The sequence below is a fragment of the Tyto alba genome, unplaced genomic scaffold, assembly GCF_018691265.1.
Source record: "Tyto alba isolate M040663 unplaced genomic scaffold, T.alba_DEE_v4.0 Super-Scaffold_30, whole genome shotgun sequence".
NCBI classification, from domain to species: Eukaryota; Metazoa; Chordata; class Aves; order Strigiformes; family Tytonidae; genus Tyto; species Tyto alba.
Genome location: NW_024881305.1, coordinates 4,835,593 through 4,856,771, shown reverse-complemented (window position 1 = coordinate 4,856,771; position 21,179 = coordinate 4,835,593). Strand labels below are relative to the sequence as shown.

The 21,179-nt window shown below is 42.7% G+C and overlaps 2 protein-coding genes across 7 annotated transcripts in view; both read left to right on the top strand.

The window, feature by feature from the left end:
* DSTYK (dual serine/threonine and tyrosine protein kinase) overlaps positions 1-9,260 on the top strand; it is a 28,455-nt gene extending 19,195 nt beyond the window's left edge. The window contains exons 6-14 of one of the 2 annotated variants that reach the window (XR_006166031.1): positions 502-678; positions 965-1,094; positions 1,343-1,499; positions 2,247-2,379; positions 2,569-2,682; positions 3,173-3,287; positions 4,358-4,492; positions 5,515-5,808; positions 8,903-9,260. Coding sequence is in view for 1 of the 2 variants with exons in the window: in XM_042800237.1 (XP_042656171.1) it covers positions 502-678; positions 965-1,094; positions 1,343-1,499; positions 2,247-2,379; positions 2,569-2,682; positions 3,173-3,287; positions 4,358-4,492; positions 5,515-5,702 (1,149 nt within the window). In the remaining variant the exon portion in view is untranslated. Of the gene's footprint in view, positions 1-501; positions 679-964; positions 1,095-1,342; positions 1,500-2,246; positions 2,380-2,568; positions 2,683-3,172; positions 3,288-4,357; positions 4,493-5,514; positions 7,675-8,902 lie in introns of those variants that run through there. The other variant, XM_042800237.1, reaches the window with a different exon arrangement.
* Positions 9,261-9,567: 307 nt separating this feature from the next.
* Positions 9,568-21,179, top strand: part of RBBP5 (RB binding protein 5, histone lysine methyltransferase complex subunit) — a 41,406-nt gene continuing 29,794 nt past the window's right edge. Inside the window, exons 1-14 of one of the 5 annotated variants that reach the window (XM_042800240.1) lie at positions 9,568-9,711; positions 9,801-9,826; positions 9,946-10,118; positions 10,463-10,603; positions 11,062-11,224; positions 11,687-11,796; positions 11,972-12,091; positions 12,383-12,536; positions 12,645-12,716; positions 13,330-13,447; positions 14,203-14,272; positions 14,388-14,617; positions 14,925-15,119; positions 18,529-20,376. In XM_042800240.1, the coding sequence (XP_042656174.1) occupies positions 9,693-9,711; positions 9,801-9,826; positions 9,946-10,118; positions 10,463-10,603; positions 11,062-11,224; positions 11,687-11,796; positions 11,972-12,091; positions 12,383-12,536; positions 12,645-12,716; positions 13,330-13,447; positions 14,203-14,272; positions 14,388-14,617; positions 14,925-15,119; positions 18,529-18,554 (1,617 nt within the window). In that variant the 5' untranslated portion in view covers positions 9,568-9,692 and the 3' untranslated portion in view covers positions 18,555-20,376. Of the gene's footprint in view, positions 9,712-9,800; positions 9,827-9,945; positions 10,119-10,462; positions 10,604-11,061; positions 11,225-11,686; positions 11,797-11,971; positions 12,092-12,382; positions 12,537-12,644; positions 12,717-13,329; positions 13,448-14,202; positions 14,273-14,387; positions 14,618-14,924; positions 15,120-18,525; positions 20,377-21,179 lie in introns of those variants that run through there. The other 4 variants (XM_042800242.1, XM_042800241.1, XM_042800239.1 and 1 more) reach the window with 4 other exon arrangements.

The following is a 21,179-nucleotide window of genomic DNA, read 5'->3' as shown; positions in this document are numbered from 1 at the left end:
TGAAGGGTGGGGCAGGGCATCTTAATCACCCAGCAATTTAAGGGAAGTGGTGCATACCAACACCTAGAATTTCCGCACCTTGCCAGTGTGTCTGTCCAGCAAAAAACTACTCCACTGTAGCTTTCACCAGTTTAGGAACATCTCTCTTCCTGAGTCTCTGGGTTACTGCTCATGCTGCCTGTTCTTGCAGCCTGTGAGCTGCACCACAGCTGGTTTTCCAGGTGGTGGCTGTCTAGCTATGTGTGTTCTTGGTAAGATGTGAAAGGATGGTTGGCTTGTAGGAATGAACTGAACAGATATTCAGAAAAATCAGATCTCTTATTTAGTGTGTGTACAACAATGTTGTGATCAATAGCTCTAAATTGTTAGTAGTTACTGGAAGGTAATTATTTAGCCCAATTCTGTGTGCATTATTACAAGGCATCTCAGCAGTCTGAGTAAATTGACTGACCCTTTGCTTTTTTTGTGCTAGTACCTTAATTCTGTTTTCTATTTTACTAGATAATCCAGCGGATTACATGGGTCAGCCCACCTGCCATCACCAGTGACTGGAAGAGGAAAGTTGCTCAGGATGCTATCGAGAGCCTCAGTGCATCCAAGTTAGCCAAGAGCATTTGCAGCCAGTTCCGGACCAGGCTAAACAGTTCCCATGAGGCTTTTGCAGCTTCTCTGCGACAGGTGAGTGTGTAGAGCTGTTAAGGAGGAGATCTTTTATACATTGCCACTTATGGAACGAGGATTTTTAATTGCAGAGGTAGCTAACATAGCAGATTGTGCAGTTAATGCTGCCAATCTGTAGGTAGAGGTGGTGGAACTGATGCGAGTGCCTTAATACAAGGTCCTGTTTTTAAACTAGGCATGCTTTAAGTAGGATCTCTACTCAGTTGTGCAAGGACACTCAGCCTCATTACACTAGGGCTTCAAACCTTGCAGGATTATAGCGTGTATGTGATCTCTCTTGTAGTTAGAAGATGGCCATTCAGGCAGGCTGGAGAAAACAGAAGATCTGTGGCTGAAGGTGCGGAAGGATCATGCTCCTCGGCTAGCACGACTCTCTCTGGAGAGCAGGTCCCTCCAGGATGTGCTGTTGCATGGTGAGCATTGTGCTTGATGTTCTCTGTATTATCTTCTGCTCCCTCCTGAAGCAGCCAGTGGGTGTAAAGGAGTAGGAGGAGTGTTTTGCTTTTTACTCTACTTCAGCGAGCCTCCATCTGACAGATACCGAGTACCTTGAATTGTGCAGCTGCTGGCCCGTGAAAAGCTCTGGGCTGCTAGCCTGATAGTGTACGGGAAGAGAGAAACATGTTTTAGTGTCTGACTAACTGGATGTTATGCCTTACAGGCAAACCAAAGCTGGGCCGTGAGCTGGGCCGAGGACAGTATGGCGTGGTCTATCTGTGTGACAGCTGGGGAGGGCACTTCCCATGTGCGCTGAAATCTGTTGTTCCTCCAGATGAGAAGCACTGGAATGACCTTGCACTTGAGTTTCACTATATGAGGTGTGTCTCTTAAGTGCTTTTCTTGTTCCACGTGGATCTCCGTAACTTCCCTGCTGCCAACAAATGTGCTATTTGCATGTGCATAGGCAGAACCTTGCTTGCTGTAGTTCTACTCTGCAATCAGTGGCTTGACCTCATGAAATGCTTACCTGCCACTTCTAGCAAAGGCAAGACAGCTTGCTATTGCCACTGCAAAAATGTAACAGGCACGGAGTAGTAGGCAGACATTCTCCTTCCTGTCTTACTCTGATTCTTTGGTGTCTACACTGTTCAAATGCTTGCTATTTTGCAGAGTAAATTAGATTTAATAGAGCATGATAGCAAACAGTTCTTTTCCACTGATTTTTTGGTGTTGAATCATCCCTCCTTTCCCAGTCTGTCTTTGTTCTCTCTGAATTCACAAAAGAAAATGATGGGTCTACACTGCAGAAAACCGAGCTCGTGTTCAGTAAACAGCTGCAGGCAGGTGCTGCAGTACAGACAGCTGAAATAATACAGTATTTCCCTGGTACTATAACCTTTAATAGGCTTTCTTGAGTTTAATTGGATCAGACAGCTGTATATTGTTATGGTCCTCAGAACTGTGGGTGCTGTGAATTTTTACTGTACAGCATATGGTGTAGGTGTATCTTACTATTGTACTAAAGCTGCAGCTACTGGGCTTTTTTCCTTTACAAGGTGAGACTTGGCCTGGGGTGGAAGGAAGGATATAAAAATGACCAGCTTTCTGTGCTGAACCTTCTCTAGGTCTCTGCAGACACATGAGCGGCTTGTACATCTCCATGGTTCTGTGATAGATTATGGCTATGGAGGAGGCTCCAGCATTGCTGTCTTACTGATAATGGAACGGTTGCACAGAGACCTCTATACAGGACTAAAGGTAACAACAACCCGTGTGTATATGTATATATACTTTTTAATATATATACATTTTAAAAATCTACACCTAAATATCTATTAATCTGTAAAACAAAGCTAGAATTGCTTAGTTTTCAGTGTTTTGGCAAGTAAGACTAAGCAAAAGTAACTTCTACTTCAGGAATTCAATTTGTGTTTGTTTATTCTTCAGGCTGGGCTAGAATTAGAAACACGATTACAGATTGCCTTGGATGTAGTTGAAGGAATCCGTTATCTTCACAGTCAGGGACTTGTACACCGGGATATCAAACTTAAAAATGTCTTGGTAAGGAAAACTTTTGTATCTGGCTAATCCTGAAGTCCTACAAGGTCCTTTTAGTGGGAGGGAGAAGCATAATGTAAGTGAAGTAATATCTTTCCTCATACATGATCTTTTATCTTGTGGCATTGTTAGCCACAGCTAGCCTTGCAGTGAGGTTTCCCTAACTGATTTTCAGACAGAGAGCCTTGGGGAAAGGGAGCAGTAGAGTGACTTCTCTTTGAGGCAGAGAGCTTGAGCTACAAGTAGGATTTCCAGTTCCTGGCTCTATTAAATCCTAGCCACGCCCTCTTTGTACAAGACAAGTGGAGGCATGTCTTGTTACTGAGCTTAACTAGGTAAATGTCCAAGAGCAGACAAGTAATCAGAGAAGCTTACCTAAGAACAAATGCCCAACCCTTCAAATGTAAACATAGTTTAAAACCTCAGTATTAAAAAGAAATACTAAAACTGAGAAGTATGGTTATCACCTGCCTGTGTATGGATTCTTCTACAGCTTGACAAAAAGAATCGAGCCAAAATCACTGACTTGGGGTTCTGCAAACCAGAAGCCATGATGTCTGGCAGTATTGTAGGCACACCCATTCATATGGCTCCTGAGCTCTTTACAGGTATGCTCGTTGATTGAATCCACTACTGCCCTGCTCTGGCTTGAATTTTGAAGTCCATTGCTTTGTATGAATATCTCAACTTGCTCATGAGGGAAAAATAATAATTAAAAAACAAGCCAAAGCCAAACCTGCTACCTGCTTACAATGCATGCTATGTATTTTTCCTGTATTTTAAGTGTCAGACTTAAATCTTTGCTTACTTGAAAGAGAACTGTGGGATTCATAAACTTTGCTGAAGTGATTAATACTCTTGTAATTGAAAAGTTAAATTTATTAGTTATTAGGAAGCTAGAAGTATTTGGCTTTCATAGGCAGAAAGGATCCCCTGTAAGGAATTTCCAAGCTGTTACTCATTTGTGGAGCATGTTCAGATTCAGTATGCATTGGGCTTCTGGCAGGTGCTCTCTAAGCTTTTTTTCCTCAGCAAGCATCTTACCATAACATCTTACTGATACTTATCAGAATCCTTTTAGTCTGAGATGCTGCCCCTGCTTTGACAATATTTCAGTCAAACTGAAGCAACCCTATTTGTGTTTAACTCAGAAAATATAACTTGGGTGGTTCTTGCTACTAACAGTGAAATAGTCATGACTAATAAGCTAGACCTTGACCTTGCGCACTTAATGTGATCAATCTTTTCTTATTCAGTGGGTGAACTTGCTATAAATGAGTAATTGCCAAACTGCTAGATCGAGAGGCTGATGTTAGCTCTGACAGACTCCTGGGCTAGCAGCAGAGACGGGCAGAACTGATAGTCTTACAAATGCTGGTGTTTGTCTGAAATACACCTGAGCACCTGTACCTGCAGCGGTCCATGAACCTCAGCTTGGGAACTGCTGCTGCAGGTTAAGTGTATAAATCCTCTGAGAACTGGAATGTCCTAACTTTTATCCCTCCACCTTTGGCAGTGACTCCTGGTGTGTTACTAGGCTTTGCACAAATCCTGCCTTCTGGCAACAAAGTTGTGGTTTTAATTTGAGGATTAAATTAGTTCACTGAAATTAGTTCTCAGACTGCTCAGTTTCCAGCGATGATGTTTGCCCTGCTGATCAAATGTGTTTTTGTCACAGGAAAGTACGATAATTCAGTGGATGTTTACGCATTTGGCATTCTGTTTTGGTACATTTGTTCGGGACATGTGAAGCTACCAGAGGCTTTCGAGAGATGTGCAAGCAAAGATCACCTCTGGAACAATGTTAGAAGAGGTATAATTGGCTTACTTGAACTCTGCTGGTTGATACTTTATGCTTGGGTAACATTTGAGGGGATGAGAAAATCCATTTTTATCCTCTTGTAACTGCAAGGTGAAAATGCATGTTGTATTGCTTCACTGGCTGTCTAAAGCGTAACACTTATCTAGTTAAATTTGAATATATTCTACTGAAAGTCTAACTAAAATAAGCAGGGATAAAAAAAGGCTTTCAGTTAACCACCTCTTTGCTATCATGTCATAGGAGCTGTGCTAATATACTGCTTAACCATGGGAAGTAGTACAACACTTATGATGCAAACCAGACCCCAGAACCAGCCAGGCATGATCCCATAAAGAATGTTTAATCCCTTGCAGGTTCTCGAGGCTGTGGTGATCTGTACGTTCAGATGTTTCACATGCTGCCTGCTGAGGAAGGTGGATGTTGAGTGAAACACACTGTGATAGTTGTTCCCCAGAATACAAATTTATTCTTGTGTAGGTTTAGTGTAGGACTATGTTTTGTGGTAGTTTAATCGTTCACGCTGCATCGTGGTATCAGAATGCTTTACTACATTGTGGCCTGAGTTTCTGACCATGTAATCTCTCCCCTTCTCATGTGAAAAAGATTAACTCAGATGAGTGAGTCTTGTATTTGGTCAGAAGGCTGCACTTGCTGCTTATTCTCATGATGGACTTGTTCCCAAAGGCACCGTTATGAGCAGGTGGGGTGGGGGGAGGTTTTTTCATGTAGGGGAGTATTAATTTTGCTCCCAAGTAGTTGCGAAGAGGAGGCTCCAGTGAAACTAAATGTGTTTGGCCATCCACTGGAAGTGTGCATGATCTCCTGAGCATCTCCAGCAGTGCTCCCAAAGATGTCAGCAGCATTGCTGGAATGTCAGCTTTTGTCAAGAGCATTAGACCCCAGGCAGTCCCGCTTGGTCACTTTAGCCCGCACCAAAGCAGCGAGCAGCACACAAAAGCCCCCCTCAGATTTGAGGTGTACTGATGGTAACCAGGTCCTTCTCCATTTTCCAGGAGTTCGCCCGGAACGTCTCCCGGTGTTTGATGAGGAATGCTGGCAGCTGATGGAAGCCTGCTGGGATGGAGACTCCTCCCAGCGCCCTCTCTTGGGAATTGTTCAGCCTATGCTGCAGGGGATCATGGACAGGCTCTGCAAGTCAAGCTCTGAGCACCCAAATAAAGGGTTGGATGACTCTACTTGAAAAGGAAGCACAGAAGAATTTTTTAATTGTGGGAGAATCCTGAACCCCTAACTCTGCAGATGGCTTCTTCAGATGTAGCTCTTTGTGGCTAACATGAGTGGGACAGGTAATAGCAACCAGAAGATTGCTCATAGAGATCTCGGGGATGTTCCGTCTTGAATAGCGGCCAGAGAAATCTCCCCCAGTACACCCCACTGATGCTAGTTACCCCGCTGCAGCTTTTGTTACGGAGTTGTGCAAGTAAGATAGAAAATCCACGCCCCTGAACTAAAAGGGATTTTTGCCAATCCCACACAAACATCAATCAAAGAAAAGCATCTTGTGTGTTTCAGGCAGCATCTGTGTTGCCGGGAATTAATCGTGACAGTCTTTACTCAGTAAAGTAAAAATTTTTCCCATTAACTGAAGATCCTAGGTGGCCTTTGGTCCACACGTAACTATCCCAATCACTTGTCAATTGGCACCAATTACAGTGTGGTTGGAGAGGAAAGAGAAAGCAGAGGCTCTAGGCTAGAAAGTGTTTAGAAGCTAAGAGCATCTATCTGTGTTAGCTTCTTGCAACACTCAAAATGTTTACATTGAGAGGAGCAAAGCTTCCATGTTTTACCTATGGGGGTTTATCTACTGTTCCACTGCAGTGCAAATACCCTAAGTTATAAGCTATTTATCTCTTATGTACCCTTCACCTCTTCTGTAAACAAGCTCTTTTTGCTTCATAATAGTTATTGGAATAGCTGAAGAAACCTGACCTTTCTTTTCCAGTCTTCTGGTAAAATGGAAGACTGCTCAGAGATTACATGTTGTAATACCGAAACAAAGTCATTACAACTAATGACTGTCCATGGGGAAAATGCCAATTCATTTTAATTAAATTTGGGTTTTGAATTAGTTGTAAAAGCAATGACAGTTTTAAATTGTGCTAACTATGACAGACATTTTTTTTAAATACGTTTTTTTCAGCTTTTTTAAAGTCACATGCTTGGTGAGAGCATACTCAAGGGAAAACAGGTCATTCATTCTTCTTCAGTAGCTGTGTATTGTGGCTGTGTCTGTTCATCTCATCGTTTCACTCTGGGATCTCTAATTTGGCTATATTGAAAAGCATAAAACTGGGGGGAGGGGAATCCTTTGCAAGGAAGGATTGGGCTGGGGTGGTCCTGCTGCCCTTCCCACGAGGTCTGCTTCTGAAAACAATATCCTTGCCCCCGGCCTTTTGCATTTCTGGGGCAAGATTGGTTGATCTTAATGTAACATACTTACAGGGTGGAGGCTGAAATAGAAAATGCACCTTGTTTACTACATGAGGAAATACTGAGTTGGCAAGTTCTCCCTGGTTTTGCTGTTCCTCCCAGCTGCAGAGGATGAGCACGCAATGGCTTTGTTTCCCAGGAAAGCTAGCATGCTGCATCCAAAGTAGCGTAAGCATGTGGGATTACTGCACCTTCTTGCTGGGATTTATTGGCTAGTATACAGAAAAATTACAACCGATAAGTCTGCCTGTTAAACAGCCTGAACAAAGGAAAGGGACACATAACCCTGCAGTATTAGTTTAGTTTAAATCTTCCTTTGTGCAATAAACAGAATTAATGCGCTTTTTTTATATATATATATATAGAAAAGACTTTTTTACTTATCTGCACGTGTGGGCATTTTTCTGGTCTGTGATGGCATTAACAGTATGGTTCTATACAGCCTCGCTGGCTGCTCCAGCTGAAAGTGCAGCAACCAAGAGCCACATGCGCAGGAGGAGGAATACTCTTCCAAAGTAGAATCGTCAGGCGTTTCACTGCCTTGGTGCACGCCCGTGCCACCAATGACACTAACAGTATTAACTCCGTTCTACTGTGCATGGTGGTTAGTAACCTTATTTAAAACTAGGAGAGTCAAGGTCAGTCTCTGGCAATTAATAGAGGTAGCTTGTGTAAATAATAAATGTATGAATAAAATTTAAATCTCTGTATATGCAATTCCAGAAATGTCTTGTATAGCTTTTCCTATGTAGACATCTCCAGATACTTATCTGATGCCTTTTTATTGTTGTTTGTAGCTATCTTGATGTGTTCTTTCCATTTGGGTTGCCTTTTTGCATGTGCAGCAGTGTAGATCTTCAGGTTTTTCTCAACTTGGTCCAGCTACTTCTCTGCATTTTTTTTTTTCCCGTTGGGTATAAAGTCTGCCTGACTGTACTTGTTTTGAGAGATTTCACACACCCTGTTTATCTTCAGTGTTCTCTCCCCCCTTCATCAGAGCAAGAAAAACAAGGTGAATAATTACTTTATTAAAAGTTTCCACAGACTGTAAATTGAATGTGGTACCGGACTCAAATACCTCTGAGCCTGGTGCAGTGAGACTGAGCTAAGCAGGTACTCTCAGATAAAGCTACCTTTATCGCCTCAATCTACTGTAGATATTTGTTACAACATGTTTTAATGTTATGTTGTAAAAAGGTACTTACAACTTGTGCATTGTACAATGTACCCCGTCTAACCAGGCACTGGACTGGCTTCTGTCGTACACGGACACAAACCATTGCCTGCTGTTCTGGTAATGTGATTGTTGCCACTTCAATCCCGGAGGCTGACTTCTGTGAACAGTGAGGAGTAGACTTTCCCTCTCCCTTCCTCTAAACCTAAAGTGGAAATGATTTGGGGGAAAAAAAAAAAAAGTTTATTTACACAGGTCAGTGGTGTGAGGTGGCTCTGGTAGAAGAGGTGCTAGGTTGGTGCAAGGCTCATGTACAGCCTGAGGAACTTGCTCTGCCCTTCAGCCTCCCCAGCACAGTTTTAAGCCTCTCCTTCACACTACACTTAATAGGATGAGCTAGGGGGAAAAAGCACTGGCAGCACTGGGGCCGAGGAAGGGGCTGGAGGGCTGCGGCAGCCTGGCACCGTGGTGCTGCCTTTGGGTCCCACTGCCAGAGCAGAAGTCTGCAGAGCACTTACTGCATGTCTTGGAGCACCAGACACTTACATTAATTCAGATGATTATTACTTACACTAAATGCCTTGTTTGGGGACTGAAAGGCAGGTGTGGTGTTTACCTGGGAGGGGGCTGGCAGGGCTCTCCCCCCTATGTGAGCCCTGGGCATAGGATTTAGGAGAGTGCAGCACCCTGCTCGTTTTAGCTTAAATAAGTTACCCAAGTAACTCTTTCTTTTTTTTTTTTTTTTTTTTTTTTTTTTTTTTTTCCCCACAAAGCAGAACTGTCCTTTTCAGAAGAAAGCAGCTTTTTAGCTCCTTCCATCTCCCTCGGGGCTTAAAAATGAAATAGCACTAAATGTTCTGACAGCGGCTGGGGGGAGCAGGGCTGTTGCTGGGCCAGGCCTGGTGTGTGTCATGCGTTAAAGGTACTGTGCGCCTACGAGACAGAGCGATAACCGGCACGACCGAGCGCAACCGCTGTATTTTATTATTGTAATTATTATTTTTGTACCCGACCGGCGCGGTACTAACCCATCCCCACACATGCGACGAGACGCGACTGTGAGTTCAGCCTTCGCCCGCCGGGCGCTGCACAATAAAGCTGCTGTGAACGGCCGCTCCCCGCCGCTTCTCGGTGTTGGTTTTTTGTTTTTTGGGGTGTTTTTTTTTTTTTTTGGTCGTTTTTTTGTTTTTTTTTTGTTTTTTTTTTTTTTTTTCCGCCAATTCCCGATGGTTATTTTTTTCCGCCGCGCCCCGGAACCTTGGGCGTGCGGCCGCGGGGCCCGCCCGGAACCCTCCCCGCGCAGGCCCCGGGCTGCCCGCCGCGCTGCCTGAGCCCCGCCGATCCTCAGAGCCCCGTCGCTGCCCGGGGAAGAAGCCGCGCTGAGCTTCGGCGGCCGCGGGTCGGGACGAGCCGCGCTGGGAGGTGCCGGCGGGCCGCGGGGCTGTTGGAGGAAGGCAGCGGGGGGAAGAGGGGGAGTCGTCAGGCGGAACCCGGACCGGCGCAAGCGCAGGGTGCCCAGCGGGGTCCTTCGGCGGCGGGGACGGAGGGAGCGGGACGGCGGCCGCGATGAACCTGGAGCTGCTCGGTGGGTCCGGGGCGGGCGGGGGGCGGCGGGGCCGGGGGCCGTCGGCGGGCGCGCCCTCACTCAAGCGCCGTCTTTGCGTTTCGTTGCAGAATCCTTCGGCCAGAACTACCCCGAGGTAAACACCCCCACCCCCCAAACACCCGCCCCGCCGGGCCCCACCGGCTGCTGGCGGCCTCACCGTGTGTGTGTGTGTGTGTGTCCGTCCGTCCCCACCCCGCTGCCCTCTCCCCGCAGGAGGCCGATGGGACGCTGGACTGCATCAGCATGGCCCTGACCTGCACCTTCAACCGCTGGGGCACGCTGCTCGCCGTGGGCTGCAACGACGGGCGCATCGTCATCTGGGATTTCCTCACCAGGGGCATCGCCAAGATCATTAGCGCCCACATTCACCCCGTCTGCTCGCTGTGGTGAGGGCAGGCGGCGTTTTGTCTCTGGGGGTTCGGTGGGCGGTCGTCGTTGGGCTGGTCGTTTGCGCAGCGGGTGTGAGGGGCCGAGCTGATTTTTGATGGAATTTGTGCTTGCTGAGCCTCAGGTGCTCTGATACCGACGCTTAAGTACGTTTCAGGAGAGCTTCCTTTAAGGCGGTTTCAAAATGCGTTATGCCTGTTAAGATTTTGGATGTTAGGTTATTCTTCACGCTAACAGATTTATACCTGAGTCTGATAATTTGGTCTGATGATTTTAAACTCTGTGTGTGTGTTTTATGCATTTAAGGAGTAACTTTTCCTTGAACTGTCTCTTGTTACTGTAGCTGGAGTCGAGATGGTCACAAACTGGTGAGTGCTTCGACCGATAACATTGTGTCGCAATGGGATGTGCTTTCTGGAGACTGCGACCAGAGATTCCGATTTCCTTCACCCATCTTGAAAGTTCAGTACCACCCTCGAGACCAGTAAGTCCTGTGAAAAAAGGGTAGAAAGCTCTCGTTTTGGTAGAACTAATGATTATGGACATTATTTTTACTGTGGTTTGCAAAGTGTTTTTTTGAAATCTCAGAAATTATTTTGATGTATCGTCTTGTGATTAGGACCTTGACTGGATTTGTTGTGGCACTTTTTATTATGAAAATATCCGGATGGGAGGAGAGTAAGCAAGGGAATGATTCATAGAAGTGTCTTGTTGAGTTTACAAGTTACTGCATAAACTTGGAGGAGCTTCCAGAGAGAGAAGGGAAATGAAAGCAGACACCAGCTTTCTGTAATTCTGTGATTAAAGTAACAAAGTTGAAATAATATAATAAAAATAGCGGTGTTCCATATTTCTTGATATAGAGTTTTTTTTTTCTGCTTCTAAATGTGGAAATTATTTTCCAGAGAAGAAACCACTAACTCTTATTTTTCTGCTTTGCAGAAACAGAGTTTTGGTTTGTCCCATGAAGTCAGCGCCGGTGATGCTGACACTGTCAGACTCCAAACACGTCGTCCTACCTGTGGATGATGATTCTGATCTCAATGTTGTGGCCTCTTTTGACAGGCGAGGGGAATACATTTATACAGGCAATGCCAAGGGGAAGGTGAGACTTCAGCAAGCGGCACTGGATGCAATAGCTTACATTACTTCCCATCTTTATTAAGATGCTTAATGTTTCTGGGTTGTGTTCTTTGATTTAATATACAAATAAGGCTTCCTGAATGTCTCTTGAATAATTGATATTGCATTGATATGATCTTCTGAATAAAGCATCACACTTTTTCTTTGAAGATCTCTAGACTGTAATCGTTGTCTGAGTTAGGTCTTTGTCTTGCTGTTGTCTTTGACCATATTTGTTGGATCCTTTTCCAGTGTAAATAAACCAATGTTTATGTCGCAGAACTGTCGCAGAAACTGTAGTAGACCTACAGTTGCAGAATCCCAACTATTCCTGTGTAGATTGCTGAGGCTTCTGTTGTCAGGGTTAGTAGCTGATGTGAAAGGTACCCAAAGGGGAATGAGTTATAATGAAGATGCTGATTGCCCTCTCTCTCCTTATCTTCAGATCTTGGTCTTAAAAACAGACACTCAGGATCTTGTTGCTTCCTTCAGAGTGACAACTGGAACCAGCAACACCACAGCTATTAAATCGATTGAATTTGCTCGGAAAGGAAGGTGAGTTACTTCATCTATCACAGAGTGGTTTTAAAGATGAATTGAAAACTTACAGGATTGACAGAGCATACAAGGTCTTAAAACTCCCCACAATTCCTTCATGGAACATATTCTGCTGCTTCTTATTTTCTCAGTCTTTTAATTCAATGCATGTTCTGTGCCCTCCTTCCTACAGCTGCTTTTTAATAAATACAGCTGACCGGATAATCAGGGTGTACGATGGCCGTGAAATTCTAACTTGTGGACGAGATGGGGAGCCTGAACCGATGCAGAAGCTGCAGGATTTAGTGAATAGGTAAGAGGCAGCAGAATGGCTGGTCAGCCTCACTTGAAAAAGTGAGGTTTGTGTGTTTGGCACTAATGGGAGTCTCTGGACGAAGGGGAGTAGAGTATCTTTTTCAGTGTAATGGACAGATATTTTCATTTGAAACCTGCCTGTCACAGTTTTATTTGAAGTTTAAACGTTATTTGTGGATGGGAATATGTAAGTTCTCAGTCTGAAGAGCAAGCACGCTCTGCAGTCCTCCCTCCTCTGTGTTGTGCTGTTGTTTAACTGTTCAACTTGTGATACTGTCTTTGCACACAGGACACCGTGGAAGAAATGCTGTTTCTCTGGGGACGGTGAATATATAGTGGCAGGCTCAGCACGGCAGCATGCCCTGTACATTTGGGAGAAGAGTATTGGAAACCTAGTGAAAATCCTCCACGGGACCAGAGGAGAGCTGCTCTTGGATGTAGCAGTAAGAAAATTGTCTGCTGTTATTGTTTCTTGTTATTTTGAAAACTAAGCTTTCTGAATTCCATTTACCAAGTAAGCTCCTCCTTTTTTCTCTTCTGAATAAAACCAGTGGCATCCTGTCCGACCGATCATAGCTTCTATTTCAAGCGGTGTTGTGTCAATATGGGCTCAGAATCAAGTGGTAAGCGTTTCGGATTGTTTCCTTAGGATTCCCCAGTGGTCCCCATCCTAGTAGACTGAATGGTTGCATATTGAAATCCTTTATTAAATCCCCATTCAACAAGTTTTTTAGGTTCACCTGCCTAACTTGACGTATGCTCGCTGTCTTGTTGAATGTGAGGAGGGTACTCGTACTTCAGTTGCTGAACTCGTTAAGCTTTGCATTAAGTTTTAAATATCTTCACAGGGACATTTTATGTGGGAATGGTGTCCTTCTGAATGTGGTGTTTTAAGTACAGGAAATCTGAGTGATCCAGAACTGAAGTGGCTAAATGTGAACATACAGCTTTGTTTTATGACGTGCATTGCAGTATTTAAGGAATATTACAATGTTGTATTTTCAGTAGGAACTGACTTGTGCAGTTCCTAATTTGCCATGTGACTGTGGACCTACGTGAGGGTGGTTTGTTTTTTTTTGTTTTGTTTTGTTTTGTTTTGTTTTTTGGGTTTTTTTTTGTGATCCTGTGTGTGGCTTGGGGGATTTTCATGCAGAATGAGACTGTAATTGCATGAGTCCTCGCAATGGCTGCTGTTCCTTTGCATAAGGTAAAAATTGTTTTGAATTTGTGGTTTAGGAAAACTGGAGTGCCTTTGCCCCTGACTTCAAAGAGCTGGATGAAAATGTAGAATATGAAGAGAGAGAGTCAGAGTTTGATATTGAAGATGAAGATAAGAGCGAACCAGAACAAACGGGTACTGCATAAACTGTGTTCCTATGTAGTAAATAGTTTGTAGTCTGACTATGTGACCATAGTAAAAATTAAAAGTAATGGTCATGGGAATATACATGGGTGTTAAATGACAAAGCAAGAGTGGATAAATGAAGCTGTACGAACTAACATAATCAATACGATTCCTGCCAGTTGACGTGCTACATTTTTTTAGAAATGCCTGCCCTTCCAATAAGCAGTAGCAAATAGACATATATCGTGGTCCAGGCTTGCTTGCAGCAGCAGCAGTGCTGAATTTGTGCAACCTGGCCACTTGGTGGTGCCAGAAAATTGTGTATTGTGAAAGGCTACGGTTAAACTATGGAAAGAAATAAGGATTATTCCCAGCATGTTACCAGGCTTTGCAGCACTTCTCGCACTTAGATTATTTTTTATTTAGCAGCTTTTAATATTCAAGTGTACGTTGGCTTATGGGAATTAAGTATTGAAATAAATTTAATCAGGTTTAGAACTAGTTCAGTGAAAACAACAAAACATTTAGAAGATTTTATATCTTTTAGCTAGCTTTATTACTGGTGTTTTATATCAATAGGTCTGTATTAGAACATAGAAAAATAAAACCCTGATGGATCTAAGAGGAAATACTTTAGGTTTGTTTTCTGCTTTAATTCTCACTTCTGCATGCTTAGACATTGAAGCACAGTCAGTCCCATTCTTTCTAAGTAATTTGGTCTTTTCCTTGCCATCTTTACTTAGTCTTTTTTCCCTGGTTTTCAGGTGCTGATGCTGCAGAAGATGAAGAAGTGGATGTAACTAGTGTGGATCCCATTGCTGCCTTCTGTAGCAGGTGAAGGAATATTTTGTTTAAAGTATGAATACAGAATGTATCATTAATATTCCCTGTATAATATATTCTAATAACCCCTAGTTTGAAGTGAAAGCATTTTTTTTTTCCATCACAGTGATGAAGAACTGGAGGACTCCAAGGCTCTGCTTTACTTACCCATTGCTCCTGAAGTTGAAGATCCAGAAGAAAACCCCTATGGACCTCCCCCAGATGCGGTTCAGAGCTCTTTAACTGATGAGGGAATAGGTTCTGAGAAGAAGAGGCAGTCCTCCTCTGATGGACCTCAGGCACCAAAGAAGAAGCCCAAAACCACCAACATTGAACTACAAGGAGTACCTAATGATGGTGTGTAGCAACTGACATTGTTTTAGTGCCTATTCTGCATCTGAGATGGTTTTTAGCTTTGTCTGAAGACCTAAAGTTCAGAAGGTCACTCCTTAATTTTCTTCTTCTTTGAAGTCAATTATTACAACAGTCATTAATAGCCACCAGCTCTGCAAATTTGCTGGCATTTTGCAAACTAGGAATGAGTAAAGGCATCCTGAAACTGTAATTTTTAATGCTGTTTGTATCTGACACCAAGGGGGCTGTATGTGTTGCTATAAGCATCGTAGGGGATAATTCACTTTGGGAACACATTGTCTCTCCACAGAAGTCCATCCGCTGCTGGGTGTGAAGGGAGATGGTAAATCCAAGAAGAAGCAAGCAGGCAGGCCTAAAGGATCAAAAGGTAAAGACAAAGATTCTCCATTTAAACCGAAACTCTACAAAGGGGACAGAGGTGCTTTACCTCTGGAAGGAGCAGCGAAGGGTAAAGTGCAGGCGGAGCTGGGACAGCCTTTGACAGGTAAGGAACCCAGCGTGAGCGTCGTTGGCTTGCTTGGTGGCCTTGCTTTGTACAGACCCTGACTTAATATAGTCATAGCATTTTATCTTCCCAAATGGCACCTGCTCACTAAATGTTTAGCTGCGGTCAAGGATAGGCAAAATTTTACTTTTTTTTTTTTTTTTTTTAAGTGGAAGTGCTTTCAATCCTTGTAATAAAACTGATAATCTATGCCTGTGTTACTGCGTGTCAAGAGCACGTAGGATTTTTGATAGGGATTGAGCACTACTTCAAAAGGAAAAATATCTTTTGATAACTTTAATTATTTTGATAACTTCTGTCAACTCTTACATAAACAGTAATAGCATTTGGTTTTGGTGGGTCAATTTTTGAGGGGCAAAAACTGTAAATAGTGAAGGAATCTGAAGCTGAAACTAACATTTTGTGCCATCAATACTAGGAAGAGTGATGAAGAACAGAAAAGTTCTGTAAGCAGAACTAGGAAATGGAGCATTGATAATGGTCTGTTTGATGAACCCTGAGATAAAATTCAGGAGCTGAATTTTGTATTCCTAGCTACACAGCAGCCTTAGGTAAATTCCAGACAGTACAGTTGCTGTAAATGAGGATAGGTTTTGGTGGACTTTTCTCCATTTTTTTTTTTGGTCATATTTTGTTGGTTGTATACTCAAACAGGACCGTTGCAGTCCCCTTTGTTGGAGCCCAGACTTAGTCTCAGAGAGACCAAGTGTTTCCCATCTGTTTCATTTGCTACTTCAGCTTCTTATTTGGGAAGAGTTCATTCAAGCGCAGTGAAGAAGGCACATGCATGTTTGGATTAAGTGAGGTGGACTCCACTTTTTTTTTTTTTTTTTGGATTGTAATGAAAAACTCAGGGTTGATACATAGAGAATTCCAAAACCACGGTGTAATGGATATCTCAAATTTTGCACTTCCTTGAACTCAGCAGCTGCTGCTGTGGATTTTAGACTGTACAGAAGTGATTTTATTTCCCCTCCTTCCTTCCCTCACTGCTGGTCCTATGCTACCCACCTTGCTCATTGTCCTTCCTGCTCAGCTCCTGTTACGTTGCTTGTATTAGTACTGATATTTGCTATTTGTGGGTAAAGGGAATGGGATAAAAAAACCTTAGTCTATACATGGAGAAACATGGTGGATATTTTCTGAGCTTCCATATAATCCTTTCACACTGCACCTTGCAAAATCGAACAATTAAACGGATAGCCAGGAATATCCTTAGACCTTGTTTGTAGCCTTGGAGGTACTCAGTTGCTTCTAGTGTGAGATTTACTAGACAGGGTGGTTCTCTTTTGACTTCTCAAGTCATGAGGGGACATCCAGTATGTTTTAAAGTACGATAGTAAGGAATTATTATCTGGATTGTGTGGATCCTCGGGTGTCTTTGCTGGCATCTGTTTCACGTCCTGACTGCTCTGTTGTACCGTGCTGGATGGACAAGACTGGTTTGGAAATCAAATGAGTATAACTGTGAGTTTCATCAGCAGGCCTGTTAATTGCTTTCTTTTATCATGCTGCTAATTAACATGACCATATGCAAAAGGGTATAAATGAGAAGGGATCGTGCACTGGAAACTGAACGGTGTGGCTTCCAAAATGAATTTCAGTCATTATTTGCTTCAGGAGAACAATGCTGGATATTTTGAGTTTTCCATGTTTAAGTAGCTGTGTAAGCAGTCTGTTTTCAGAGAAGTTGTTTTAATAGCAAATATTTTTGTTAAACTTTTTCAAGGTATGTTTATGCAACCTTGTTATCAACTTGTTTTCCTAATTTTCTTGATCTGTGTTTGTAGACAGATCTCAGTGTACTTTCTTCTTGCAGGTTGTGATCACTGTTGCATTGCTCTGTTCTGAGAGCTGGGAAAATAATACTTTCATTTCCTTTAACTAGTTTCAAATGAAGCAACATTCTGGACAGACTCCTGTCTTGTTTTTTTCACGTGTCCTTACAAAGCCGTATTTGGGAGGATTGTGTTGTGGTTTTGCTTGTAACGTTCCCATGCTGTTGTTGTAATATAGTCTGACTTGCTAGAAAGGACAACAGTGGAATTTTACTGCTGCTGAGTTTGGGATGTGCATACCCATGCCAGCACAGTTAGCTTTGGTTTTTGAACACTGTAAAATGGAAATTTTTCTTTTCTTACAAACAAATGGGTTTAGACCTAAGTTCCCTACTTACTTTACCCATCTATTGGAGATGGTAGAGCTTTCTAAAATTTAGTTCTAATCTCTGTTGCCTGCAAGCACTTTAAGGTATTTTTCCATGGTGTTCTTTAGCTTGATGGAGCTATAGGCAAATAATGTTGCTGTGATGGACTTCTGTCTCTCATTAGGACCTGTTACTGTGCTCCCTTCTGCAATACTGTTGGCTTAAGAGGATCTAATAGATCCTTGCGGTAGATCCTGGTGGGCAGTGCTGGAAGTGCCTATATGGGTCATGTTATGAGAACAACAGATTGTTCACTGAAAGAAACTGTCGCTTGGATCTTTCCAAACTCAGAGTAGTCTTCTAGTCCATGAAGTTCATGTCTGTCTTCCTTTGTTCTTTTTATGGCTTGCACTTACAATTCCTACTTTGGGCAGCCGTTTTTTTTCTTGGGGTTGCCGATGTTCCGACGTACAAATACACTCTTCCAAATTCCAAAATGGGCACCTGCCTGGGATCTTGGAGCCAGACTGCCTTTTCTGTTTCTCGTGCATGAAGCTGTTAATTCCGCTAGTTCTTTGTGCTGTTGCTTTCTGAAGTAACTAATCAGTCGCTAAAACAGTCGCCCAAAAGGCATTTCTCCTCTGGAAACTGCTGATATGCCATAATACCGTGTCTCTCTGCAAGCTGCATGGCCGGTGCTTGGAGCCTGGTGCAAGTGCAGCTGTGTCACTGTGCTGTGGAGTCTGGCAGTAAAAGGCTTTTTCTTAAAGCTGCTGTGTTAAAATCAGGTTTCAGTATAAACAAACTGAGAAACTTGATCAATTTTATAGTTTCAGAATAAAATCCTACAGCAATCTGGTTTAACCCAAACGTAGGGGGAACTTATTGCTTTCAGTTATGCTTTTGCTTTGAGATTTTGGGATTGATGAATCCAAAAATTTTACACCAGGTAAGTTTGCTTGCAACTTTGTCAAGTAAAAGCTCAGAGTTCCTTAGCCACCATGTCCATGCCTGTGTATGTGATCTCAAATACAAATGCAGAAACACTGGAGATTTTAATTTGTCATAGATAGTATCTTGCTGATTATATCTCATTGTGAAAATAATGGCTTTATCTAGAAAATCTTGTTTTCTTTCATTTTTTTTCTGGAAATGCTACTGTATTTGGTGGTCTCTGGTTTCTGGTAACATCTGTTTGAGTCTGGATACTTACTTTTCACCTGTCTTTGGTCTCTTTAGCAGGTGGTGCAATCTCAGAATTGTTATGAAGACACTCTTCTTTATCTTCCTGTATTCTTTCCTATATTGGCACCATAATGTGGAAAATAGATGAAATGCTCAGTCAGTGTGGACTGACTAATACAGCAGACTGATTGTTCGTGGATTCAGGGAGTGACTTTTGTAAGAAATGAATATGGAAGAGGAAACGGCCTTCATTCCTCCTTAACTGCCTCTTCATCGAACAGTGTAAGATGCTGACTCTCAGGTCATGAGATTTGCAAAGAGACTAAGTGGACTGCCTTTGTGGTGACATATATAATATTTCTAAAGTGAGCTGGTACCCAACACTCTGCCACTCCAGAGCTTATCGGCCATTGTCTTCAAAATACTTTTTTTCGTTCCTGAATTGAAGAATACCCAAAGTGTGTATTTTTATTTCTGATGCCATATGACTGTGTATCCTGCAAACTTCCCTTTCTTTGCTGTTAATTCTAATTTCAGTGAGTTGTAAGTCCTTCTGTGACAGCTGCATTACCTTATCAGCTTTTCTGTTAGCTCAGTGTGATGTCTTCTGTGCTGACATGCGTAGTGAAACACTGCTGCTGATTATGTGCCAGGTTTGATTTAATCTCAAGTGGATGGAGATCCACTGTGAAGAATCAAGACACCCTCTGAAGTCTGCAAAGAATGAATCTTCATATTGTGAATTTTAGATATGAAGGATGACTCTGCTTATGGGAGAAGGAACAAGTGAAAGTAGCTCTAGATAAAAGATTCAGTTTATATGCTTTCTTCTAGCCTGTGATATGAAGAGCTGTGTTGGCAGTTTCTTTCTGTCCTTGCAAGTCTTTTTATTCTGTCCTTTTTTCCTGTGAGGTGCTCTACCAGAAACAATGGTCTTCCTCCTTAGCTGGTAGGTACTGGCAGTTCGAGAAAAAACAGAATCACTATTTCTCCGAACTGAAACAGTTTTTCAGGGTTTTTTTTCCTCACTTCTGAATCAAGAATGGAAGAAAGATGAATGCTAACAGCTCATTCACAACCATGCTTTAACCGTTTATTCCTCAAAGACAGTTGTAATAGCTTCCTTGTGGGAATGGGAAGAGACACTTTCTCTGTCCAATACCTACAGCCTGACACCTCTCTGTGCTAGACAAACTGCCTGTTAAAAGAAAGTTTTCATTCCTAGTGCCACTCATTTTATAGACTTTTATAGTTCCTATGCTGTTACTTTCTGGTTTTCCCCAGATGTGATAATTGAGATTATCAGTACGTATTTAAATTTTCAAAGTATCCCGCAGACATTAAAAACCAGGAATAGGAGTCGTAAAGAGATTCATTAATTTGCGGTTGGAAATATGCAGTACTTACATGAGATATAAGCACGGGAAGAGAGGAGACATTTTAAATCAGAAGGTTTTTTTAAAACTGGTATTTTCATTTCCGGCTTTGGTACAGTGGCCCGCTTCATTTAATGAAATTCATTCCCATGCGTACAGTATTAGTTTTCTGTGTTCTTTCTGCTTGTAGGATGACTCGCATCTTTCCTGGAACACTGTTATGTGAAATCCACCCGTATGTGGTGTGGTGTGGTGTGGCTGACCCTGCAAGCTTTAAAGGATGTACAGGCAATGGTTCTCTAGATTATTTTAAAGCAGATGATTTGCCACAGACACCAGCCTTCGTTTCTGTTAAAACTCTGTACAGTGTATATGTCCTTGGTTTATTTTCTTCCATCTCTTATTTTATTTTTTGGTATCTGTAGTTTTGTACAATATTTGTCAGATACTGGCTTGATGGTAGTATATATCAGTGATGTTAGTTTTTGTGTTTGTAAATAAAGAGGTATGTTTTATTTCTTAAAGTCAATGGGTAAGTCTCGGCTTTTCCATACAACCATGATTGTTTATGTTGTGACAGTGTTTAGGAACCCTGCAATAGAGCTCCACTACAAGCACAAACATACTGTACCTTCACCACAGCGGGGGTGGTGGTGTTTGGTTGGTTGTTTTTTTTGGGGAGGCATTTAGTGGCTGATCTCTTTCAAGAGAGAGGAGTAAATCTGTAGTCTAATAAAAGCCCAGTACACCTGAGTGCAGCCTTGGCACTTGGAGACAGACATGCAAAAAGAGAGCTGAACACAAAGCCTGCTGCGTGTAGAGAACACCTCCAGGGAAATAGAATATGGAAAATACATATAGTAAATCTTCAGAAGTCTTTTAATAAATTAAGGAGTGCTAGGAAGAGAATTATGGATCTTCATTAGCTGTTGAAGAACATGGCAATCCAAATCTTTTCTGCAGTTGATAATTGGGTTGCTGGTAAGGAGACACTGATTATTGAACTACCTTAACCACAGTTCAGTTACTCCGTCAAAAATAAGTAACTTTGATTTTTTCTTTTTCATGAACAACTTTAGCAGTGCATTATTCTTTTGGGACACTTGAGCACTAAGTGAATTATTCTGGGTGTACGAGTGGTTTCTGTTTCACAGATGCATCAATTGACTGTGGAGATTTTGGCTCAGGTCTCTCTCCGGAGTCGGTGGCTGTGAGTGACGCAGAGCACGGCGCTCCGGCTCGCAGCTCCTCTGAGCGGCGCCGGGGGGCCAGTGCTGCGCAGTCCCTCCCGAGTCTGAGAGTGGGTGTTGAGCCCAATACGATGCTTTTATG